General features: G+C 36.8%; 1 protein-coding gene across 6 annotated transcripts in view; it reads left to right on the forward strand.

Moving 5' to 3' along the window:
* Window positions 1-27,804, forward strand: part of bnc2 (basonuclin zinc finger protein 2) — a gene marked incomplete at its 3' end in the record, with an annotated part of 217,272 nt that overhangs the window by 154,401 nt on the left and 35,067 nt on the right. For all 6 annotated transcript variants that reach the window (XM_079615968.1, XM_079615964.1, XM_079615969.1 and 3 more), the window contains exons 3-4: window positions 589-691; window positions 7,633-7,868. In XM_079615968.1, coding sequence (XP_079472094.1) covers window positions 589-691; window positions 7,633-7,868 — 339 coding nt within the window. The remainder of the gene's footprint in view (window positions 1-588; window positions 692-7,632; window positions 7,869-27,804) is intronic.

Consider the following 27,804-nt stretch of genomic DNA (forward strand, 5'->3'; position numbering starts at 1 on the left):
TTTTCTGTGGCGGAGTGATTAAGGAGATGTCTTATCACACAATGCCATTGTGTTGTCCTGCCAGGCTGAATGTCTCGTTGGGACACTTAACCCCTCATCACTAAAAGCTTTTAGGGTCAGATCCGGTTCAGTCTCCACATCAAGTAATGGCGGCTTTTGTCAAAACAAAGGAAATTCAAATGGGGCAAATGTAGGCCATGTTTCAGGTGAGAGGAAGGAAGAGCTCATCTAAATGCCCCTACATGAATATGGCACAAGACATAGAATGGATGCTTGTTAGTACAATGTCAGTCAGCATGACGTGTGACATGAGCGTGACTGCAATCGTTTAAGACAATTCTCATTAGTAAAATTACAATATTCTTTAAGTGAAAAACATATTTTGGAATATTTATTGCAAGGAATTTTGTCTTTAATAGAAAGATTGCATAATTCAACAAATTACATTTTTAATGAATCAGATACTGGATAGGGTGAATACTGGAAAGGGCGAATACTGGATAGGCTAAAATCCCTGCTATTGTTAGAATTTGAAGTATAACAGTTTAAGAATCTTTAAATGATGATTATTTGCTCGTTCATTTTCAGGCCATCCGCTGTACTCTGGTAAACTGCACATGTGAGTGTTTCCAGCCTGGAAAAATCCACCTCCGGACATGTGACCATTGCAAGCATGGATGGGTTGCTCATGGTGAGTATCAGTGAGTGTATAAACCAGCCTGGTCATATTGCTTATAGGTATTTATACATATATCACGGTCATTTCATGTTTAGTTTCATTATCATGTCTTGTTTAGTTTAATAGTTTCATTGTCATGTCTTTTTAGTTTGGTTTTCATTGTCACCATCAACTCATTGCCTGAGTTCTCATTCATTTGTTACTATGATTTCTGATTAGTGCACACCTGTTCCTTGTTTCTTGGATTGCCTGTCTCCGTGTATTTAAGCCGTCTGTTCTTCAGTTCAGTGGTCCGTGTTAAAGTTTATGGTAGATGTGTATTTTCTGTCACTCTCGGTCCATGTTTCATCGGTCATTCTGCATCATGCATTTACTGGACTTACTACACGCAACCCATGACAAAGCACGGGACCTAGATTAGATTAAGGCAGCAGAAGAAAAGCATAACTGGATATGCGTGTTGTACGCCGGGTACTGTTTTAGCAGTGTGATCAGCAGTTGAGGACCATATGAGGGAATTTCTAGATCTGGCGTGCCTCACCCACTATCCCCGCCACTCACTGTGCATCTTCTAGAACAACACCAGCCTCAATGAGCTCTCAATGGCATGTCTACCCATGGAAGGTCCTCGAGGGAGTTTTGCACAGTATGTGTAGTGAGTGCGGGTCAGTTGTGGATCTCTATTCACCGTCTGCCCCGTTGAAAAGGAAATCGCCAGCCTCAACTCTGCTATGGACCCAGAGCCCTGCCAGCATTCAAGCATGTCCGCTATGCGGATCTTAAGCCAGAGGCCACCACAGACTCAGAGCCTGAGCCCGCCTTAACGCAAAGCAAGAGCCAAAGCATTTGCCAGAGGCCAATTTCGGCCTAGAGCCCGAGCTCAATGCGGAGTCTGACCAGGTGCATGCACTGGCACCAGAGTCCATCATCAAGGTTATTTAGTGGAGATTGATGGGATGGATTGCAGCCCTGCCCACACTCTTGTTACTGAGGTGTATGCAATGAGCTGGGTTCCGACAGAATTATTATTTGATTATCTAGATTAAATCTTGTTCCAAGATCTCCAGTCTCCGCTGGAGCCATCTTGTCCCAAGTCGTCTTCATCTCAGCCCAGGTTCAACCCAGTTCCAAGTTGTCTTCATCTCAAGTGAATCAGCTCAGCTCCAAGTCGCCTTTTGTCACCAGAGTGAATCAGCTCAGCTCCAAGTCTATTTCGTCTTGTTTGGTCTTGCCCATCCTTCCTCTTCCTCTTCCTCCTCCTCTGCCGAAGGCATCCAGTTAATTGGCCTCACCTCCGCTGTCTCCCTTCAGCCCATTGGCTCCTTCTTCTGTAGTTCTACCCAGCTATTTGGATCTACCTTGGGCGGTTGAAAAAAATACATGACAAGAAATTAAAGACAACATTCTTAAAAAAATACCACTGAAAATAATATAACAAGTCACTTGAGGAACAGCTGTGAATGTACCTACCCCAGCCTTACTTCAGAACAGGAGACACACTTTTGTCTTTGACTCTGGAAAATAGTGAAATAATAATACAAATATTAATAATATCAATAATATCATATTGAAATAATATCAAAGTTTCTGATTTAGTCTATTTGTTAATGAGGGATTTGTGGTGACGTTAGGGCTGCACAATTACAGTTTTTTTCGATTGCTAAACGACAGTGAGCACAACTGGAGCTACATGTGCAAAACTCTAACTACAGTCTGCACAGCAGCAGTTCATGTGGACCAAACTCTAGTTCGTTTTTCATTGCTTGAACACAGTTTTCAAAACTCTACACACTTATCCCATGACTTTAACCACAACCTGCACAACACTGTGGATTTACAGCACTTTGTTCAAATGCTAACACACTGCTGTCAAAACTGTGAACCACGCATTCAAAACAGAATAGATTTCAGCCTTGTGCCTTTCAAACACTGCTGATGGCAACTTCAGCCGAGACAGGAGAGAGTTACATCCTTACAGTAAATGAGAACATTACAGGAATTTATTTTGTTTCGCAATTATAGAAAATTTACACAGATGAGTAAGTTTGACTGTAAAATATAGTTTTTTACTGTATTACTGTATATACTGTAATATACAACAGGACCCAAAGGCTGGCCCCAACAGGAGGAAGAGGAAAAATATTTTCAGATGCGCAGGAAAATGCTATTGTCGCAGATTTATGGTTTTGTACCTGCCTGCATATTCACCCTTCCTCAACCCAATAGAGGAGTTTTTTTCTGCCTGGAGGTGGAAAGTGTTTGGTTACCACCCATATGACCAAATGTCTCTTTTGGAAGCCATGCGTGCCGGATGTGAGGACACGAGTCCAGAGGACTGCAGGGATGGATAAGGCACTCCAGAAGGTGCAGGGCAAGAGAGAACATTTGATGTGATGTTGATGAAAACCTGTGGCCTGATGATAGAGAGAGGCAGGATTAGCCCCTCAATTATTTGTTTGAATTACAGTATGTACTTTTAGTTTCTACCTTTTTTTCCTCATTACTGTAATTTCGTAAATTACTACAGACTATTGAAGCAAACTGCTCATTTTCATTTACCTTAAAGAATTGTTATGTTCTAAAAATGTAAATAAATCATGTGAAAGAATGTCACTCTTTTCTTTGAAGAAAATATTACTTTGTATGAAGTCACTGACATTGTTCAAACTGTAAAGATGAAAAGTTTGTATTTTCTGTATTGGTGTTTGATGCTAGTGTTTTTACTCTCAGTGTGTTCTGAGTGACAGTGTGTGTTATCTCAGTGAGGGTTGTGCACAGTGTTTGGCTGCACTGAGCCTGTTTTGAGCCATGTGTTAAGAGTTGTGTAGCTTGGAGTGAGTTTTGCAGGTGATGTGAACTGTTTAGCTCAGGCGACTGTTGGTAGTGCAGACTGTAGTTAGAGTTTTGCACATGTAGCTCCAGTTGTGCTCACTGTCGTTTAGCAATCGAAAAAAACTGTAATCGAATTTGTATTTGGGATGTTCTTTTGACATTTGAGGATTAATGCTATAGAAAAGCAATACTTTTTTTAGGAAGAATGTTTTCAGCTTGTTTATTTGGACATAAAAATATTGCATGCAGTCACTTCAAACAATGGTATAAAGCTATTTAAAACATAATTCAACGTAAATTGTGATAATCGAAATTAAAATTCGCAATTACAATTTCAAGGGAATAATCGACAAAATATGATTTTTGTCATAATCGTGCAGCCCTTGGTGACGTGTTTAGTTTTGTGAAGTAAAAAAAGGCACCCCTGCTGTTGAGGTGAAAAGCACAATAATTAACATGATAATAAACAGCCAGCTGACTTTTTCATTTGTTTACATGACATGGTTAGATACAGATGGTAAATATCATATATTAAGTTGGGTGTCCACCTTAGAGATAATCATTTTTTTTTTTAGATAATCACTTCATAGATAATCAGATTTTTAAACAAACCACGTGTTATGTTGCTCCATAAATGTTCAATACAAACATATTTGTTTTCTGCAATCATAAACTATGGGAATAGTGAAAAGCATTTTTTTTCCTTAATATATTATTTTAGCCCCTAACATTTAGCCCCGTTGTACAATAATATATATATATATGTGTAACTTTGAAATGTACATAATCTTCGTGCAAAAAAACGTTTAAATCCTTTTTTTTCTAATCTTGAGTTTCTAATCTAAACTTCAGTTTACATACTGTTCATCTTCCTGAAGAAACTCTCTTTAGATAAGCACTTGTGCTCTCTTGTTAGTAACACATTTTGTAAGCAAGTATTCTTAATTGTGCATCCAATGGTGCTGGCTAGCGTGTGTGTGTGTGTGTGTGTGTGTGTGTGTGTGTGTGTGTGTGTGTGTGTGTGTGTGTGTGTGTGTGTGTGTGTGTGTGTGTGTGTGTGTGTGTGTGTGTGTGTGTGTGTGTGTGTGTGTGTGTGTGTGTGTGAGTGTGTGCGTGCGTGTGTGCGTGCGTAATAAACCTGCTGCAGTCTGTGTCATTAATACAAGAAACATAAAACCACTTTATACTGATCCTGACTGAATAACTTTTTAAAATTGAATAAGGATTAAGCTCTATATCATTTATAAAAAGAAAATGCAGTGTTATTTTACACTTGATTGCAATTTTTGTACCTGAACTTTGTTCAGCTTTATTTATTTATGCTATTGTTAATTTGTTCTTATTTTATTACTGTTTTAATTTATAGTTAGTCCAGTTGTTTTTGCTGTGTTTTTTTCTTTTTTCTTTTCTTGAACTATAAGAAAATGTTAGTTCTTTAGCCTGCTAATTTTTTAGTAGGCTGCTGATTTTTGTTCATGGAAATCAGCTGTAACAAAAACACATTTTGCCAAAAGACACAAAATAAATATGTCTGATATAAATGTTTGACTAAATGTTATTACCTTACTTTAATCAAATCTGGGAATCAAAAAGAATCAGAATCGATGAGCAAAATCGTAATCGTTAAAATTCAAACCATACCCAACCCTAGTGGGGAGGGAGCGGGGCATCGGTTTAACCTGATCTGTCTTTATCTGTCCTTTTATCTGGTCTCCTTCTTTCTCCTCTGAGCCCAGTGAAGTTATGGCTCCTCATAAAACTGCCTCTTTAGCCAGTCAATATGCTCTGACTCGCATATCCATCCCTATTCCCTCATTCTACTCTGCACGCTTCTGGGTCTTCATTCCCACAGCTTTTAATTCAATAATAACTGTCTTTTCATTATTTCATTATATTTAAAATAAAAAGCATAGAAAGGTCAAAAGGTAGCTGAAGTACTAGTGAAAACATCAAATGAAAGAGATGACAGTCAAAAGGGATAAGGAAAGACAGAGGGAGAAAAAGACAGTTGGTTTCATAGAGAGACAAAATAAAACACCTGTTGGGTTGGGATAAAAGGAAGAGAGACAGGCCTTAAGGGACCATCACAGGGGCCCTTCACCTAGTTTTAATTTCACTGTGATCTGTCAGACGCTCTCCTTCCTATCCTCCTCTTCTTTTCACTCCTCTCTGCCATAGACTTCTCATTTTGTCTGTAGTGTTGGCAGCCATTCTGACAAGTAGTTCTTCATTTTTTATTATGTTCGTGTCTAGCAGGGTCTGTTGTCAGGCAAAGACCTAGTCAGCACAAAAATCAGTCCTGGACGGAGGGGGAAATCAGGTGTCACCAACCCGATCTCACGGCAATTCGTACGAATTTTACGAGGTGGCTAATTCGTACCAATTCATACGACCTCACTCGTACGAATTAGTACGATTTTTGCTAAAACGTACATATTTTACGATTTGCCAAAATCGTATGAATTCATACGAATGACCTACTCCTGACCCCGCCCCTAAACCCAACCGTCACGTGGGTTTAGACAAATCGTACAAATTCGTACGAGTGAGGTCGTACAAATTCGTACGAATTAGCCACCTTTTAATCACTCGTACAAATTCGTACGAATTGGTCGTGAGATAGCGTTGGTGTCACACAGACAGCGTGAGAGAGAGAGAGAGAGAGAGAGAGAGAGAGAGAGAGAGAGAGAGAGAGAGAGAGAGAGAGAGAGAGAGAGAGAGAGGGAGAGAGAGAGAGAGAGAGAGAGAGAGAGAGAGAGAGAGAGAGAGAGAGAGAGAGAGGGAGAGGGAGAGAGAGAGAGAGAGAGAGAGAGAGAGAGAGATGCCACTGTCATTTCTTCACAGAATTGTCATCAGCTGAGTGTGCATTTCATTCACACAGAATTTGTTAGACAAGATCCGTAAACTGAAGAATGTGTGTGTGGACACATATCATATTTAAAATAATATGTTTCAAATAAAAGACATTAAAAAAAATTCTGTTTTTGTGGGTCCTTGTTACAACCAGCTCTGTTTAGGCGATTTAAAACATGCTAAAATAAAAGTGTTATATTACTGCATTTTGATCATGACCTCATGCACTTAAGATTTCTCTCTGATGTGTTAGTGTTTTCATAAAAAAGTGGTAACACTTAACAAATAAGGTTTCATTAGTTAACATCATTCAACTACATTAGTTAACATGAACTAAAATGAACTGTACTTCTACAGCAATTATTCATATTTGTTAATTTCAATTTTTTAATTTACTGATACATTATAAAATTAAAAGTTCTATTTGTTAACATTAGTTAATGCACTGTGATGTAACATGAACAAACAATAAACAGCTGTATTTGTATTACCTAACGTTCACAAAGATTAACAAATACAGTAACAAATGTATTGCTCATGGTTAGGTCATGTTATTATACATTACATGTTACAATACAATAAATAATGCTAACAAATTAAACCTAATTGTAAAGTGTTACCAAAAAAGTTTATAATTTCCCCATTTTTAAATGTGCATATCAATGTTGCTTCATGCTTGACTTTTCATGCTTGATAACACTGTAAAAGTACACACAAACCACACACAGCTAATTAGTCTTACATGGCACTTATGTAAATACACTTCATTTGTAATGCGTAATGTGTGACCATACATTTAAATAGAAGCCTTTGAAAGCAAAAAGTTGATAATTGTTTGTTCATATGATTTATGTCTGCTTTGGGTCCCACTTTATATTAAGTTTATATTAATATACAATACGTAATATATACTACTTAATATATGATACTTCATGTCAAGTGTATTTAATTTCAATATACTAACAGTTAAATGAATCATTTGATACAAAGCACTTATTGTGTACATATATGTTTTTACATTGTACTTATGATAAACAAATACCTGCATATACCGGTAATTACAATTGCAGTAATTACAGTTTGCAATACAACATGAGCACAATAAGTATATTACATAACAGGTATTTTTATTTTTATTATGTAAGTATATAGTGGTTAAAGTGTCTATGAAGTGTGAATTGTTATTGCTAAAATCAGGCTCAGGGGGATTTTTCTTATTAAATATGTCTGTGTTGTAATTGTGTGTTTTGTTGTTTTTGTGATTATAGCTCTAGACAAGCTGAGCACACAGCATCTGTACCACCCAACACAGGTAGAGATCGTGCAGTGCAATGTGGTGTTTGACATTAGCAGTCTGATGCTGTACGGGACTCAGGCAGTACCTGTGAGGTTGAAGATACTGCTGGACCGTCTTTTCAGTGTCCTCAAACAAGAAGAGGTTCTGCACATCCTCCATGGCCTGGGCTGGACCCTGAGAGACTATGTTAGAGGCTACATACTACAGGTAAATTAAAACCTAAAAGACAAATCAACATTCAAAGATGTATGTAGCATTAAGTATGTAACATACCTAATGTAATTTCAAAAATGAACACACAATCACTCAGAAACACATATACCCTTAATAAAAACAAAACAAAACAAAAACATATTTTTACATATCTGAACAAGGATATTAAAAGCCATGCATAAAATAAACCCTGAAAACTGTATTTTCAGTTCTGTGAATGTAGTTATGTTATGTTTATCTGTTTTTCATCTTTATTCTTTATATAGAAAAAAAATGAAATGAATGAATGAATGAATGAATACATAAGTATGATGAGGAGAGGAAAGGAAGAGATATGAACACTGTCATGACCACAGCCAATATTAGAACCGCCATGATGCGTTCCCTCCCTCTTGCTCCTTTAATTGGAATCAGACACATTTCTTAATCAAAGGTACAGGGCTTTTGGGTTCAAAACAAAACCAAAGTGTTCCTGTATGAATTAGTTAAGAGCAACTGAACATGTGCTTGTGGTTAGCCTTGTGTGTCTGATGCCAATAGCAGAGCGAGGTGGATGGCTTTGGTTTGGAGACCATGCCTAAGTGGAACAGCATGCTGAGCTTGAAGGCGGTTTTGAGGCCTTGTACGAGGAAATGGCTTCTGTGAGTAAATCTCTCCCTCTCGCACACGTTTTCTCTCATCATTTGACTGGAAGGCAATGTGGAAGAACAGTTTTTTACAGTTGTACAGTCATTTGTTGTGTCTGTTTGTGTTACTCATTGCTCTACCCCTGATAAAGGAAAATCCTTTAGACGTTAAATATGGCATAGCAAAATACTGACCACTAAAAATAATTTAAAATAAATTAATAATAATTTTGGTGGTTTTGGTTCATAATATTTTTCCAGATCTTAGATAGAAGGTATACAATTTCAGGCATTCAGGCTCTTAGCATTGATATTAGTATCAGTTTTGAAAATAATTCAATTGGTATGTAATACTGCTCTGATATAATTATAGTTCAGTATATTGCCTATAGTCTGTAAAAGATAACTGAATTGATAGCTATCAAATCATGGCATCCACCCCATATACCTTAATTAAAGTCCCTGTAAAGGCAATACAAATTTAAAAAAAATTAAACACATTATAAATGTTAGAAATGTATTGCTAAAACACATTACAAAGACTGTGACTTTAACAGTCTTTCACCGTTGCGCCCCTACTGTCGAGGGCGCATTGGAGCCACTGACGCTGGCCCCTCCCCTAAAAATAGAGCACATTCGCATCAGTTCGCCGCTCAATCGCAAGTTACTGTCAGTACTATTACTACAGTTACTACAGCCTACAGTTTGCGAGCTAGCTATGCCTTCGTCACAGAAATGCGTATTACCTCGATATAAATATTTAAATATTTATTTAAATCTCTCTCTCTCTCTCTCTCTCTCTCTCTCTCTCTCTCTCTCTCTCTCTCTCTCTCTCTGTCTGTCAGTCTAGAGAGAGAGAGTGTTGAGCACTGTTAATCAGAGCCTTGGCACATGATGTCACAACCCACGAAAGGTGCCAGCAGGAGCATGTGCGCAAGAATCTTAATTCTAAACTCATAAATATTTCATGCAAAAAAGACAAGAAAGAGGTGTGGAAGAGAAAAAGAATGAGAACGGAAAAAAATTACAAAGTTATTGTTTATGTATGCCTGTGCACACTAGTATGTACTTTAAGGGCACATTAATTATAGATCAGATGTCATTTATTTTAATGTTATTACATTTTAATAAAGCCTAAAGAAAAAATTTTTTTTTATAAATATATACTGTGTGTGTGTGTGTGTGTGTGTGTGTGTGTGTGTGTGTGTGTGTGTGTGTGTGTGTGTGTGTGTGTGTGTGTGTGCGTGTGCGTGTGTGTCAGTGTGTGTGTGTCAGTGTGTGTGTGTGTGTGTGTGACAGTCAGCTGGAGAAACCATCAGTTTCAAGTATTTTGTGTCTGCCATTAAATCACATATGTAGAGTGGCACACTGGCAGATCAGTGTAATGTGTTCTGTTCTTTATTGAGTGAGAGTGTTCATGGGTCATTTTTTAACTCAATAGTTTATGAATAATCTTTCTTCTCTTTTTGGTCTCTTTCTGGTCTCTCTCTGTTTCCTTCCGTCTACTGTCGAGCTGTCTCCTAGTATCCTGTCACCACTAATAAGTCAACAACGCTTTCTCTCAGAAGTCAAACCCACTACCTGTCATACTTTTCTCTGGTGCATCATTGCTAGATCACACACACACACACACACACACACACACACACACACACGCACACACGCACGCACGCACGCACGCACGCACACACACACACTTTCTCTTTTTCTTTTTCTTTCTCTCTCTCCTTCTTATTCTCTCAATTTTGTGTCTCTTTCTCTCATTCTTTTCCTCTTATTTCTGACCGAAATGTTTCATCTCTTAACGCTTTATTGAACATCTGGAGGCATCTGAAAACATTGTTTAATGTGAGCCACACTATTTCAGAGTAGTCGTATTATTTCAAATATTATTTTAATTATGACAGAAAAGTCTTATGCTTTGTCAATACATATACTCTACAAATTTACCAAATAAATTAATACTGAAATAAACACATAACTATTATTTCAAAACAAACAAAATACACTTATTTTACAACAGCAAGGAGTGTGGGGTACTGGAAATTGGCATATTAATTATTTGGAAGTCAATTAGTGTTTATTGTGTAATATAGTCTTGATAAATGTTAATTATAAGTAAAATTGATAACAATAAATACATACAACAACATTTTACATTTGTTCACCCTAGAGGTCTGCACAGGCTTTAAACTGAAGACTGAACCCGGCCCGTACCCAAGACCGTTTAACCCGACCCGAACGGTACAGTTACATTTTAAAGGTGCAGTGTGTAATTTTTAGCTACATCTAGTGGTGAGGTTTGTGAATTGCAAAAAGCCAGTCACTTACAGCCTATCCCTCCCTTTTCAAACTGGAAGGAGAAGCTACGGTGGCCAACGTAGGATAAAAGATGTCTGAGTCTGAGTCAGCAGAGAGTAGTAAGTCAAGCAATGAGGTTTCTTTATATTATATTATATTTTATATTAAATTATATTTACTTATACCATGGTCTGGGTGAATACTCGATTCTGATTGGCTGCAGGGTGTCCGTTAAAAAGTGATAGAGGACACCTAAATAAACTGTCAGTCGTAACCAAGGAAACCAAGTTATTGTTTGTAACTTGTAACTTTAGATTTCGATTGTAAAACTAATTAAAATATAAACTAATGTTTTAAAAATGTGTTATTTGGCAAGTGACCATGGTATAAGCGGGTTAATGCCCTTCGAGGTGTCCATTGTCAGGTTTTAATGGACTTCGGCAGAGGCAACCGTCCTCCGCTGCGCGTCGGCCGGTTCACACCTCGCCGTCGTCCATTAAAACCTGACAATGGACACCTCGTCGGGCATTAACCCTTACTTAGGGCTGGGCGATAAAACGATAACGATAGTTATCGTAATATAATTTTCCTCGATAAAACGATATCAAGAGTCCGATAAATGTTCGATAATGCTTATGCGCCAAAAGCGGAACGAAACTCATTTGAACCGCGCGCCACATGGACTTTTTATCCGTTTGGCTCAAAGTCCAAACGGCAGCGCAGCGCGAGCTCACTAGAGCAGATGCGTTTACTCTGTTCCTTCTCGGTCACAAGATCCAATGAGAAGCGCTTGAATTCAGCGAAGAACACAAATGTCTCAGTGATTTAAACCAGTTCAAAGGCAGATGAAGCAGCGCTGATGAACAGGAGAAACACTGTGCGCAACGATATAGTCAGAAGGTCTATTCCGTCTACAAATTCCCATAATTTTCCACGGATTTACTGTAACATTAGCCTAGTAACTACACCATGAAATGTGGGATATACATAATGAATTGTATTATATTATTAATGTTGACAATATATTAAAGGACTAATGGAATATAATTACAGTATTTAATCATGTATTTAGGCTATGGTTTTCATACAAATACCATAGAAACCTGAATGACCAATTGTTAATTTTAATAAAACTCAAACAGTCAGAATATTATATTTTACCAAATAAAAATTAGCACATGCAGAAACTAAGAAATTATTTTTTCTATTAAGATATTTATTTTGTTAAGGAAAAATTACAAATGTTTGAATGTTCACTCAGATTTGTGAAATGTTCACCTGTTTGGCAAGTGTTTATCATGATATGTACTGACAATAAAGAGTAGTTTAAAACCACAATTAACGCTCTGGTTTCTACAACTTTCACTTAGGAGCAAAAATCTGCCTTTAAACTGGAAAGAAATAAAGATTTGACATTTATCGTGATAATTATCGATATTGACTGATAAAAAAATTATCGTGATAATATCGCCCAGCCCTATTTTTACTTAATTATTCAGTAAAACTACATATTTTACACCACTGACAAGGGAAAAGACTCTTCTCACGGTGTCTATGGCTAGCTTCTAGGTAATGCTAACATTATGAAACAACAATTTTCATTTGCATTGTTAAAGTTGGAATACCTTACCTGTCCACCAGAAAACAGGCAACTTCGGCGTTGTTTTGAAAGCCTTTTTCCCTCATAAGACCCTTCCATTGGTGAAAAGCCACACCGATGTTGACCCGTGATTTTTGCCTTCATTCTTCCCTTATTTTTCTGACTTCATACACCACTGAAAACATAGTTATGGATCTTATATTGCATTTCTGTCAATAGATCCTCAGAAATATTAAACATTGCACCTTTAATCCCCAACCCGACCCAAACCTAAGGTCAGTCTTTCACAGCAAAGACCTTTTCGCAATATGTTGTATTTTAGGATTGCATGCAACGATAAGTAAAGATTTACATTTAAAAATCAATGTTTTATAAAGTCAGCAGGGCAAAAGAGAAAAAACACATACTTACCAATTATGAAACTTTTCTGTGAGCTTTTGCTAGTTTTTCTTTTGTTACACACCTGGACCTGAATGAAACATTAACCTGAACCAGACCTAAAACCCACAAGTTTTTCGGGATCCGTAGCAGAGCTCTAGTTCACCCTGGTATTCTGTAGGTAGGTTGCAACAGCATCCTTTGTACTTTTTACACAATTTTGGGATAAATGATTAATCTAAATTATTATTATTTTTATATATATATATATATATATATATATATATATGGGAATATTATATCAAAGTTTGAGACATAGATGTCAGAAATAACATTTTCTGGTCTCTAACATTTAGTAAAATACACTTTTCAAACAAATAATCAAATAAATAATCAATCAAACAATCAATCAATCATATTCCGTTTCTGAGAAGGTAAATAAGACCATAAACATAATCTAGATTTAAATTACCAATGTAAGTTTATATACACCCCATACCCCAACAACAATATACATATATATATTTGTCCAGATATATTTTTCCAGAGATAATGAAAAGCAATGATAAATGTTTTTTATGTTATTAATATGAAGTCTGAGTGATCCATAGAGTGAATATAATGATCAATAGAGAATCGTTTGGAGTATACTCGCAGATGGGAGTAGAAGAGCATGCACATGTGCATGTTTGAGAATGTGCTGGCTGCCAAAATCTTGCCTGCTGGCTTCACGTGCTCCTTTGTTCTTTTGCTTTTGTTCTGATCTGTTGTCCGACTCTTGACTCCTGATAACTATGTGCTCTTCTTGGGCCCTTCAGAAAAGAGCTTGTACGTGTGTGTGAGGGGGTGCATCTTTCTAGACATCTCCTCGTAGGATGTGGGGTGATGTGTGAAAAATGGACGAGAGGCCTAGGAGTGCCAGCACACTCTAGTCCCTTGCCAGCACCCTCTCCTCTCCCTCATCCTCTCCCAGCTGTAAGATGTAAGCTGGAACACCAGCCTGACAGAAATGGAGACCAGATGCCTGTATTTCTCCACTGTCACTTGGCTGCTCCCCAACAGATGGAATTCCGATCAGTCTAGGCTGTCTCTTGTTCTTTTGGAAAAAGGGAGTGAGGAGGAGGAGTAGAGAAAGTGGAGGAAGGGGCCATGGCAGCCAACTTGTGGATTCGCCCCAGGCTAAGCGACATTCGCAGTAATGTTCTTGTCCTTGTAGAACATTCAGCTTCTGCTGGCTTCCTGTAGCTTTTTTTATGAGAAGCAGTTTCTGTGACTCTGACATAGATTCCAGGAGAGCCAGATGGAACTGCTAAGCTAAGCGAACTCCTTTCTTGCCCCGTCCTCTACTCTCCACTTTTCCTTCAGCACTGAAACCCCCTACAGCATTCATTTACCCAGCCTCCCCTTTTTTTCCCTCAGGGACAGACCAGGGTGTCCACACAATGAGCCTATTTTATTCAAATAAACCTGACATCTGGGTGCAGTATGCTTGGCCCATCTTGCATAGCGCACAGGAATTTGTAGGGGGCACAACCCATCGTGCTTCAGTGAGGCACAATATGCTCTCTTCCTGATACATTTAATGAAGGATGTCCTCTAGCCAAAAGACATGATTTGATTAAGAGAGGAGGTAACAGACCCCAGAAAGCAGCAACCACAGGCTGCCTGACAGTCATTACACAGACAAAAACACATCACACAGTAGCCCTTCAGCACCATAAGCGCATTTTGCTCAAGAATATGTGCTGAAAAGAAACATTGGAAACTCCTTTACTGTGAAAAATATTACTGAATAAAAGTACAATTCAATTTCGGGGGTCTTAGCAAAAGTAAAAACAATTCTGTAAGTATATATAGGTTTTCACAGAATTTTCAACGATAAAAGTTCATTTAAAAGTGAATCAGAGTGCGTATTTTATTAACTCCCTTCAAATACAGAAGTCTCACCAGTCTTCCATTACGATCAGCAATTCATTTTATCCCTTCGATGCGGGTTTAGATAGCACAATTTTATATAAAATATGCTAGTATTTCATTTAAAAAGTATTATACATTACTGGCATCTGGTTAACTGTGCGAGTGATGCCAAATTTGCATAGAATTCGCGATACATGAGATGAACCCCAAACGTCTGTGTTCTGAGAAGTACAGTCAGCACAAGTATTTTCAGGCAGTTTAATTCAAACCTCTCAGTCTCACTCGTATTTTTTATTTATTTTTTGCTCTACACTTTACCTCACTCTACCTCTAATCACTCCTGAGAAACTTCCATTTTAGGTAGTCTAGCACTGTTCAGAAATTTTGGAATTGATTCTTAACCAAACCTTTTATGCACCGCATACCTCCTGACACCCCCCTTCCCAGATCGTGCTATGACCCATCCCTTTACCTCCATCTCCTCCTCAGACTCCCACCATCATCTAACCTGGTCTTTGTTATCGCTGGCTAATGCCTCGTCCACGAGCTGTGTGGAGCCACAGTGTTTCAGAAGGTGGAATTCTTGCATATGGTTATGATTTCAGTACGTCAAGCTGGATTTAAGTTTTTAAGGCATATGCTTTGCTCAGGGCTAGCCAAGTCAGCTTCAGGCACATCAAAGGTTCGCTGCACTGAATCAAGGTGATTTCACCAACCCGATCTCCCCTTCAACCCCTGCCTGAAGCATCTTCCCACCCAGCCAAACATGTGGCCAGCTGCAGCAGAACTCACACATCAGTTATCCCAATCGTCTTTACTTTTCTTTAGTCAAATGACACCTTTACTAACACATTGCATTTCTTTCATTTTTGTGTCTATACTTTCTATCAACCCAGTCTTTTGAGAACTATTTTCTGAGTTTAGAAAGCTAATCTGAAACTGTAGTTTTCAGTTAATCGTAATTAAAAAAGTTAAATTATTGTCAAGCTACATTTTCTAAAAAGAGGTTAATAAGATACACTGCTCGATTACAAGAAAACAAAAAAGATAACTACATTGAAGCAAAGAATGGGACAACATCTTTTTAAAATTTGTATTTATCCAATCATTTTATTTATTTATTTGCAGTTATAACAGTATTTATCAGGTACTAGAGAGAGGACAATGATTATGACAGCATTAAACATACACTAAAAACGAAAAAAAAAAAAATATATATATATATATGACAAAATATGACACCTAGTAAAGACACTAATGAAAAAAAACACTAGTCTGTGAATCTGCATTTGAATCACTCTGTTAATCGCTATATCACTATGGTTCCAGGTTGTTTGTAATTGAGAACAAAAACAGATGAGGGGATGTTTTTGAAGTTTTGAGGGTTACATGCAGGTTACAATACAAGGGAATTTGGAAGTAATGCTTCTTATATTGGATATGCTCACAGCTCCATTCTGCCTTATCCATGATAGTTTGCATAAGTCCATGGTGATTCAGGGAGACTATTGGAAACAGGAAGCAGAAAGAACTATTAGAAGATCAGAGGAGAAACAGCGCCTTACATTTGCTCCACTCTGGGAAACAGAAAACTGTTGGGATCAGAGCTCTAAATGTGTTAACAGTGTGAAATTCAATTTAATTTAATTTTAGCAACAGATACACTTGCATCAAAGCAGAAATAGAGTGTGATGCCCCTCACCTTAATTTGACCATAGATTGCAAAATTTTATCTCAACACATTTGATCGATGGCAATGCTCTTCTAAATTGTATAATTTCATCTAAATATTTATTTTTTAAGATTTAGTTGGTCGAAACTGTTTTGAGGTTAATTGATCTAATAAAACTTTATACATTCTGTAAAAGTACTTGCTCCAGGTAGGGGGACATCTTACCCCAGTAGTCATTAATACAATGTGTGTGTGTAAATACAGCTCTAAATAGCCTACATAAGTTTGTGTTTTTAGTTTGTGTCTTTAATGAGGTTTATGTGCAAGAAGGTTTGTGTGGTCAGTTCAGGCATTTCCCTGCAGAGCACTGGTCCCTAGCAGCGTCACATAGTCAAGTTTTGGATCTGGCCTTCATTAGTAAGCCCTGAGTCTGAGCAGTGCCTGCTGGACCCCTGTCATTGATTCTCTATGGCAGGGAGAGCAGTGAGCTCATTCAGGTCACGTCATGGTCCCCTCTTCTCTGAGGAGAAGCATTTCATATCATGCCACTGACAGCTGCATCTCTCTCTCCCTTCACCTAACACACCAACTCCTTTTCCTGCAGAGCATGTTTTCCTTCTTTTATTAATACATCACAGCCCTATTCGTTCACTAGTTATTAGTTTCCCCTTTGCAGTACCACATAGGAACACACACATAGGCCTACAGTCATATGAACAGGCAAAGGTTGTCTGTCTCTGTACCCCTGTATTTGCTTCAATGAAGTGCAGTTCTGTGTCTTCAGAGTTTTTTTTTTTGTGTTCTGGTTCTCCACAATGCACACAGAGCCCTTTTTATCAATGATGACAACACAATATTTAAGTCAAAGTGCAAAGGACCCTTCTTCTTAAATTCTGGCTGATAAAGAGAAATGATTTTCAGAGTCTGCTGACAGTAAATCCACTCAATGAAAGTGATGTCAAAGGAGCAACTCCATGGCTTGTGCATCTCCAACCTTGGGGGACCCTTTCTGCAACCATCAACCATGTATCATCAATACAGAGCTCAAGCTATCACAATAAAGTGTTTTTATCTATAGCTCCACCACTCTCACTGAAAGGCTTTGTATTTGAAATGAGACACTCTAGGCTGAACAAGTGCATTAATGTGTTTGTGGCCTACTTCTGGTTACAGTAAAGTATGGTTGACTTCCCTGCAGGGAAGCATTTTATGATGTCACTTGCTGTTAGATGCTAAAACATGAAGTCAATATCAATGGCAGAGTGCCGTAAATGACAAAATAAGTTTGGTGGCAGCACGACATTAGCAACAGGAAAGTAGGACATTTCCATGTATTTTTGCTTAACAGTTTCAAAGCCTTGAAACTAATAAAACAGTCATAGTCATTGGTCTGTTAAGCTGCACAGAGTATCAGAGTAGGCTACCTTTCTTTTTTGTTTCTCTTTATTCCTTCAAATATCAAATGGAAATTGTGCCACCTACCTGTAGTATATGAACATTTGCTTTGTTCACTAATCCTGTCATCATTTACTCACTCTCAAATCGTGTAACAGAATTAATCCTTTTTGGGTGAACTTTCTTTTTGAAAGCCTTTACCAAATTTAACGGTTTCAATTAAACTGATGAAAGAATGGTCAGAACTTGCCAAGCCCATAAGAGCAGCTGCTGTTTTGATTTCTTCTATCTGTAAATGATGAAGATCTTTTTAGGATAAATTGTCTATTAAATAAAACCAAGATGAGAATTAAATGTAAAGTGATTTGTGTATGAACCACACGTAACATTTTTCTTTGTAGATTTACTTTTATTTTTGTAAGATTATATTCTGGGGAAAATTGTTATATAATAAATTTTTTGTGGACTTGCATTGTGGACAGGCTTGATTTGCATGTTAATGCATATTAAAGATATACATGTATATCTGTACAGTACCTGTATCTGAATATTCGGCCTTGGTGTGAATAGGCAGCTTCCTCATCATCTCCTAGCTGATAGGTGATATTCACTACTGTTTAAAGGAGAGTAAAAGATGATTAATTAGCATTTCAGAGTAGGCCTATGTTTAATCCTCACTTGTTTAACCACCACCACCCAGGGGGGATGCAACTTTGTGCTTGTATTCAGCAAGGGAGGAAATGGCTGGCAGGGCAGAAATGACTGTCATTGTTGATGGGAAGGAAAATTGAATTTTCTTCAGGGTCAGCAACATTAAGGATAGTGGGAATTCAGAGATCTTTTCTTAAAGTTGCTGGGTAGAACTAGTTATTGATTGGTCAGCAGCATGGTTGGGGTCTGTCACAGGCTCATCAGCCAGAAGGAGACAAAGGACCTCTTCACTGTTCACTGCATAGGGTTAATTGAAGCATTTTGGTATTTAATGTACATTGGGCTCCACAAATATTGGCAACCTTGGTAAATATTTCAGCAAAACTGACTGTGAATGTTTGTTGTTGCAATTTATCCTCCTAGTTTTTCATTCAAAATATTCACAAAAAAAGTCAAATAGTTAAAAGGAAAAAAAAAAATCTCATCATAAAACTTTTTTTTTTTTAAACATATGTATTCCACAATTATTGGCACCACTTCATTTAATAGTTTGTGCAACCTCCCTTTTCCAAGATAACAGCTCTGAATCATTTGTAATAAGGTTTATGAACATATGGCAAGAGATCTAAAACCATTCCTCCATGCAGAATCTCTCAAGATCATTCAGTTTCAGAGGTCGATGCTCATGCACTCTTTAATTCAGCTCATCCCACAGGTTTTGCCATGTATATGGCCAAACCTTTATAAACCTTGTGTATTTTGAGATGTGCTTTGGATAATTGTCATGCTGGAAGATCCAACCACGGCCCAGTTTAAGGTTCCTGACAGGGTTAGTCAGGTGTTGATTTAATAGCTGCTGGTACTTGATGGAGTTTTTGATACTGTGTATTCTATTAACTAATCCAGGGTCTTTGAAATAAAATTAGCCCCACAGCATTAAAGATCCATCACCATATTTCAAAGTTGGGATGAGGTACTTTTCTACATGGTTTCTTTCTATGCCAAATGCGTCTCTGGTGTTTTTCCAAAAGCTTTATTTTGGTCACATCTGAACATACCCCGTCCAACTGAAAGTTTCAATAACGCATGACAATCTGTTGGTGCATGAGATTGCTGTTTGATGTAACCAAAGGCTTTTTTTTATAGCAACCTTCTCAAACAAGGTGTGGTTAAAGGTGAGGTCTGATCATAGGTTTGGAGACTTTCTGACCCCAAGACCCAACTAGCATCAGCACTTCTTTAACTTTGATCACTACACACATTGAGGGGGCAACATAGTTATAACATATATAATTATATATAGGCCTAGTTGAAATGTCTCAACTAGCAGAATACAACAAGCATATCTGTTTCAGTTAGTGACCAAACTGATGCACATGTATACACATGATGCTTTTGCGCCAAATTTTTGTGACAATTGTTTTACAAATGTTTCTATTTTTCAGAATGTTCCAATATTGTTTAATTAAAGTTAATAATTATTCTAAATGCTACTTTAACAACAGCTGCACAAAATACCCACCATAGTTCAGATTTATTTTCATGAAAATATATAACGTTTTAAAAACACCCTCCCCTCTGCTTTTTTTCACAAATCGCACCCTGCATATTCCCATCCACGGTTTAACACAAGATATTTGGAAAATATGAGCTAATGATGTGCCGTCACATTACATTACCAAAAACCATTCAGTATCCTTGCCTTGTTCTAGAATAAATAAATCAATATTGTATAAAATACATTTCAGAGAAGAGCTATTCTCAATATTTTCAACTGGCCAAAAAGGCTATTTTTAATTGCTTGCAAATTAAATTTATGCAATTTTGCCTAGAAGGTAAGTCACACTAAATGTGTCTCTATAGCATGCATTGTGTTTATCGTGCAATTTATACGGGAAAATTTATTTTTCCGTGCATATGATACACATGGGTAGGTTAAGGGTAGGTTTAGCAGTGGTGGGGGGTACGTATGTATTATAAGTTTGGGTAGGATTAGTGGTGTGGGGTGCGTGTGTATTACACGCAATAAAGTAAAATAAAGAAAAATGCATATCATATGCATGTAAAAACAAATTTTTGCGTATAAATTGCACAATAAACACAGTGCGCACATGTTTACGGCTAGTTTATTTTTTATAAATCCTGATATAGGCGTGGAAACGTACATTTCAATGCCTTTTTTTGTGCGTACGCAGCGTTTATACATCAGGCCACTTAAATGACAACTTCAATACTAAATCTTGACTTATATGGGAATTATGTATTTCTACTTATTTAAGTGGTCATTTAAACAATACAATCTCTATAAAGAAGCCTCTGGGGTATGAAAGCTGACCGTTTTAGATTCATTTATGTAATATTTCTCCTTGAGCTTTATTGAGCTCAATGCCCTGGTGATAAAAGTGTAAGAGTTAACTTAAGAAGCTTAGTTACGCCAACAGTTAATCAGTTACTATTAAGTGAGGAGGCAAATTGGAATCAATTCATTCAGATTTTCAGGATGAATGTGCAAAATGAGCTGTGATGCACAATACTCAATGATTATTTTTCTCTCTTTTTCTGTTTCTCTACCTCACTGTTTGTAGTAGATAATTATGCCTCCATTATGGGCCGCCTCAGCATGGTGCTTGGTTGATTGTTAGAGAATCATTTGGAAGGCTACAGGCAGTGTAATGCTCTGCTGCTCATGAGGGCTAGAGGCCTGTGCAAACAGTCGACTGATGCAAACAAAAAAACAAAAAACCCCACAAAGTGCCTCATTGCTCAAGAATGAAAGGTTACTGTGGTATTAAGCCTGGTAAATACTGACCAAGAAAGGAAATACTTATACAAAATGTAGTTTTACACAAATGATTGTGTGTGTTTATCAAAACCTGATGGTACTATTAATGGATGCTTACCTCACACCTGTAAAAATTCCTCCACCTTCTTCTTCTTTGACGTTTTATAGTGGTTGGCAAACCAGCTTTTGTTGCATATTCTGCCACCAACTTGATCTTGAAGGGAAATTAAATGATAATAATAATAATAATAACAACAACAAAACAAAACCTTTACATGTTCATATTCAGTCTTAAATCCTGTTTATTAACTTTATTAGATTTAAATAGTATGTTGAACACTCTTGCATTTTTGTTTAACAAATTCTTCAATGAAATCAGCGCTACTCATTTGAATTGGTCTCACCCATGTGCAGTGGCGCCCCCAGAAAAATTTAATAGGGCTGGCCAGAGGAGGCCATAGCAAAATCTTGGGGTGGCACAAAAAAAAAAAAAAATCAGTGTAATGTGTGTTCTACTTGTTTACGTTTGTTTCTGGTTAATGTAACAATATGACTTTAAACCCGCAGTCCGTCACTTTTTTGGTTCAAAAAATGGTAGCCAATTCAACAAAATCAGTCTTTTTCTGATTTGTTCAATGTGTGGATCTGTTTTTGCTCACTGTCAGTCATCTCAATTTTGTGAATGATTCACAAAACAATAATTTAGCAGATTAAAGACGAGCTTCATCATCTTCATTTACTGGTGTGGTCGGCTGATAATCTTCTACAGCACCTTTAGGTTTTGTCGTCTGTGCGCAACAGAGGCTCTTCTGGAATGTAGCACATTTATGTTTTAATGTACCATTATTAATTATTAAACAAAAAGATTGACTTTAATAATCTGTTAACTAAAGCATCAAGAACGGTAAAACAAACGCTGTCGGCCAACATCGGTTAACAGCATGTAGGCTACAATGTTATATCGTCTAAACGCCTATTAATAAAAATGATAGGGAAACACAACAAATCAAATCAAACACAGCAAAGCTACCAAGAGTGTTTTGAATCAATAAATTAACATTTCAAAAGTTTTTATTTTTGACAAATATTAAACTAGAGACAAAATAATGAAGATGAGATTTGAATTCTGAACACTTGAAGCTCTGCAAGGCGCATGTTGTTGTGTTGACAGAGCTATCGTCTGAAAGCTGTTTAGAGAATGAGCTTAAAGGGCACCTATTATGGAATTTAGAAATGTACCTTTCATGTAGTGTGTAACATAGATCTAAGTGAACAAAAACATCCTGCAGAGTTTGAAATATGAAAGTGCACCGTATATAAAGTTATTGTCTTTCAAAAGTAAGAGTCGACTCTGAGTCATTTTTATGAATCGTTAGAAGACCGAAGCTTTTTCTCTGACTAGATGACGTCAACTTGTCAAGTTATTTGAATACGATACGCCCACTTATTGCGCTCCAAGGCCAGGGAAAATATCATGGCGACGAGACGCTGTGTTCTGAAGTGCGACTCAAAAGCCAACTTTTTTCATCTGCCCATGGAGGAGCATTTGAAGACTAAGTGGCTACAATTCATATAACTATACCACAGAAGTAATAGTCCGAGCCTTGTGCTTTGTTCGCGCCATTTTAAAGACGATTGATTTTTAAATGCAATCAAACTTGGATTCGCGAGCCGGCTGATATTGAAGGAAGGATCATTTCTAAGTGTATTTGCATCAGCTTCCTCCTCCGTATCACAACCTGTAAGTGTTATTAATAATTGTTGCTTTTATGTTTTATGTAGCATGCTTAATTATTATTTTGTTTGTTGAGTAAGCACCGTTTAGCTTCTAGGTCTTCAATGACAATTGTATTGAGATATGTGAAGTGTTTGTCGTTGTTTTCGGAGTTGTCTTAAAGAATAGAGTAATACCTCGTTGTAACGTAACTGCATTTTTTTTTTTTTGTAAAAACGTTATGTTTATGCATCGGGCTAACGCAAACAAAGACTGATTGTGCTTTTACAATATGAACTCTGGGCTATGCTCGCTAACATAACATTAAATTCTTTATCTTATTTTTATTTTTTTACTACAAACTACAAAGCAGTGGACTATAATTATTATTATAACACGATTTAATTGATAAAAGCATCATTGTACTCCGTGTTAAACAATAAGTATTATCTCTGTAAACACTGCTGGGACATCTGACCAATCGCAGATTAGCGTCGCGCAAAGGAGGGGTTTGGAAAAATGAGTCGTTGAACAAATCATTTGGGAGTCGGTGAGCAAATCAGGTAAAAATAAATGCATATTATACGAAAACAAAAGTGTTTTTTGACATTGCATGCATGTAAAACTGTTGTTGGGGACTCCCAAAACAACATTAGGAACATTTTAAATGTCATAATAGGTGCCCTTTAACGTCTTTAGCCTCATTGATATAGCCTAATATTTTTCTGTTGCAATGTTTTATGTTGGAATGTTTCATATATATCCCTGTTTTGCTTCACCAGATATTTTGATTAATATATTAAAATAAAAAATATTATAAAATTTTTAATATCAGGGTATCGGATAAATAATTCAAAGTCATCCCTTTATGATGTTGAATGAGAAAGAAGGAAAAAAATCCTAGCAGTAATGTTAACATGTTTAAAACTTTTACAGAGTATTCGTATATATCTGGGCACTAAAATACGCCCAAAGATGGAAGATGTTGTTATAATAAATTATGATTCTGTTTTAGATAATGCAGCAAAGTCAATTGAACGATGGAACTCATTACCCATCTATGTAATAGGGATGATAAATAATATATTGCCTACATGTTTACATATTTTACTGAATATCCCACTAACACCTCAGAGCGCCTTATTTTCTAGACTGAAGAGGCTTGTTACTTAATTCATATGGAATAATAGACAAAGACAGACTTAGACTATCTCTTTTACCGGTATACCTTACGATAGAGGTGGGATTCAGTACCCTTATTTCCAATGGTATTATTTGGCAGCTCATTAACATTTACTATGTTTTTTTTTTTCTCGTCTTCTCATGACCCACCTATAGGCTATGGTTAGAATTGTGACAAAAATCTATTAAATCAGATCTCTGGAAATGTATTTTATATGACTCGGACTGTAAAGTATTAAAGAAAATGAAGGAAAATGTTACGAATCCAATATATTTAAACACAGAGGTATTTAAGTCTCTCATATACTATATATATATAGTAAAACAATAATACTAAATGTAAATTAATATAACAAATACAACACTCATTGAAAAATAGAATACCAGTGGCAAATATCTTATCAAAAAGATAACAAACACCAAAACGCACTTATCACTGCAGTTTCCAACAGAAATTACAACTAGATGCAGTAAAACGCCTTTTTTAATCATTTTCACACACAATTATGATTACAGGGGCAGAATATGGATTAATAAAGACTTTTCACACAGCTCCTTTCACAATTATGGTATGACCACAAAATTTTTTTTTACCATAGTGCATGATTTGCAAACTAATATATTTTGGAGTTTGCATCACTTAACCAGCTCCATATGTTCGGTTTTACTGATGGTTTAAGATTTTACAAGCTTGCTTGATAGCTCAATTGGTACAGAATTGTACTTGTGATGCAGAGAGCTTGGTTACTATTTTTTTGTGATCATGTGCTCATTTCATTAATTTGTGTATCATATCGTACAAGGTTTAAATCATTCAAATATAGGCTGATAGTTTATATTACTGTCACCAAGCTCTGATTTTCGAGAGACACACAGAGACGGCAACGTGGCTAATTTGATCACTTCACACACTCATTGCGTAATGATTTTAGTGGTAGTTCCACACAAAATGGGGGTTTTAAAGACACTCCTTTGATATTTTTTATTTATTTACGCACTTGTACCACTAAGATGCCCGGGGAGGTTATTTTTGGACATTGCACTTGCATGACTGGCTCACCCTGTATATCTATGCAAAAAAAATAAGATACATTGCTAATTATTATGCTAGTAAACTAATTGCAAGGTGCCTTTTATTACTTATTTCATACATTTCAGAATGTGTGTTTAGGTGGTTTAGGCAATCCTTAGTGCTGTGGAACAGTGTGTAAGAGGGTTTAAATGCTCCATCTGTGACATCTGAGCCCTACATGTGGTAACGAATAAACAGAAAGTACATGTTTCAGACTGTGGCTGTATTAAAGTGCACGACGATGGAGAATTTAACAAAACAGTACTTCATCAAAAAAGAAAAGAACACCCAGGAGATCACAGGAGAAAGCTTAGCAAAATAACCACGCTTAACTTAGACGACACCAAATAAAATACTGAATGAACTGAGGGCTAAATTACACATAGGAAGCTAATCAACAGAAACTAAAATGGGTGGTTATCTACAATCAGTAACCATAGTAACAAACTAGTGGTGGGAAAATGAGAACAATGGAAACAGGAACTAGAATTACAACAAAACCTTGTTGTAGAATTTTTATTAAAACCTACCTGGACTTGCAGGGTCATCTGATGGCTTCCCAAAAGACAAAATTAGTACAATTATAATTTAATTTAACCTGGTTAATGGACAATCTTTAAAAATACCACTGTTATTGTGTAATGCATCAGAGCATTTTGGAATTAAAGCCGGGTGCACACTGTGCGATTTATTATCATCCTTTACGATTGTTGCTTGTCAGACTGTATGTACAAGATCTTCGCTGTAAGCCATGTCACACTGTAAGACACTGGCAGAATTTCTTCGGAGATAAAATTTGATCGCAACGGTCATTAATCGGCTGTCGCCGAACATGTCAAGCTAACGTTTAAAGACTTCAGATTTTAGATCAGAGGATTCTTTTAGGATTTGCTAAATTTGTCTCAGAAGGCCAAATCGCGGCCAAAATCGCACAGTGTGCACCCGGCTTTACATTAGCCAAGCTAAATAAGTGATGAAAAAATACTGTTTACAGTTATCTTTTGTAAACTAATAAAGTTAGCTGATGTTACACAATACAGCATTATTGTTACAGTACATGTTACGCATGGCATTTGTCATCTGAATAGATAGCTAGACAATTAGGGTGAAGAAATGAATGTATGAATTAAGCATTTATATAGGGCTTTGTACTACTGTACACCCAAAATACTTCATAATCATATCAGGGGGTGTGCTGCATCCACATGGATGATGTGACGGCAGCCACACAGAACAACGGTGCTGTTATAAACGTTATTCACTTACCAGAATCAAAATGTGTGCTGCACATCCTAGAGTCACTAGTTGGTATCCAGCCTTCTCGCTCCACTGCTGCAATCCAGGCAAATAACATGGTTTAGTTACAAGAGTTCACATATTTCATCATTGTAACATATCTGCTAGTTGCCAAGCTTAAGGCCACATTTACACATAGCTGGGTATTTAGAGAAACAAATATTTCCCCCCTCCGTTTTCAATATCTTTTTGACTTCAATATCTTTTTGACTTATCTCAAATAAACCGGAGAAGACTTGAATGTTCCTTGTCATTGTATCAACAACTACCAAATTGATTTTGCATGTTGATTTTGCACTCCTGACAGAAATTAATTCATTACTTTCTGTTACAAACTGCTCTGAGACACAAAGGTTGAGATCCAAACGCAGCTTTTATTGAGTAATCCAGAATTGTAATCCAAATTCAGGAAAAGGGTCAAGCACAGGAAGGCAGTCCAAACAACCAAACAAGCAGGGGACACAGGCAAAATGGGACACCAAGAAACAGACAAAAATCCAAGAACCAAGAGACATGAAACCAGGGAGAATGCTCAGAAATGCAGAGTAACACTAAGCAAATAAAGTAAAACAGATAACGCAGAACTCAAGGAAAAAAAGGCACAAAAACACGAGGATCAGAGAAGTAACCATTACATATAAAACAGCTGACAAAATACAACATATAAGGGCAATAAATGCACAGGGACAAACAGCTTAACGGTAATGAGGAAACAAGATACAACTGGGGAGACTAATCAAAATGAAAAACTACATAGAACTACAAAACATGGCACAAGACAGGAAATGACATAAAAGTCCACACAAGACAAGAGGAACACAAGACAGGAATCATGACTTTAATTGTTTTTGTTTTATCATACATAATATATAAATATATAGTGGTCAAGCATCGAAAATAGAGCTCTAAACCTTTTTAATGATAGACTGTTTGTCAAATAATATAAAAACAGACCAATTTTTAAAAAAAAATGTTGATTTTAACACCAAGGCAATTTCAAGCAAACCAAAAAATAGGGTGTAGAAAATATATGGATTATATTATAAAATTCATTCCCTTAATAGACAAATTAGGAATTAAAAGCAAGCCAATTTACTTAATATAACTGAATGAATGATGTGACAGTGTGAACTCAGGAAATGTATTTCATGAAGGACACCTCATACGAAAAAAAAAAATCACAAATCATTACAACCTTTAGCTCTGTTGATTCACCTAGACACGAGTAAAATAAAATTGAGAGCAAAAGCAAAAAATAATGTCTGATGCCTTGCTGCTCTGCTGCTTAGATTTTTCTCAGAAAATCGATTGATTATTCAAATGACTTCCCATTATGCTTTCTTT

Source organism: Phoxinus phoxinus (genome assembly GCF_949152265.1).
Source record: "Phoxinus phoxinus genome assembly, chromosome: 6".
In the NCBI taxonomy this organism is placed as follows: Eukaryota; Metazoa; Chordata; class Actinopteri; order Cypriniformes; family Leuciscidae; genus Phoxinus; species Phoxinus phoxinus.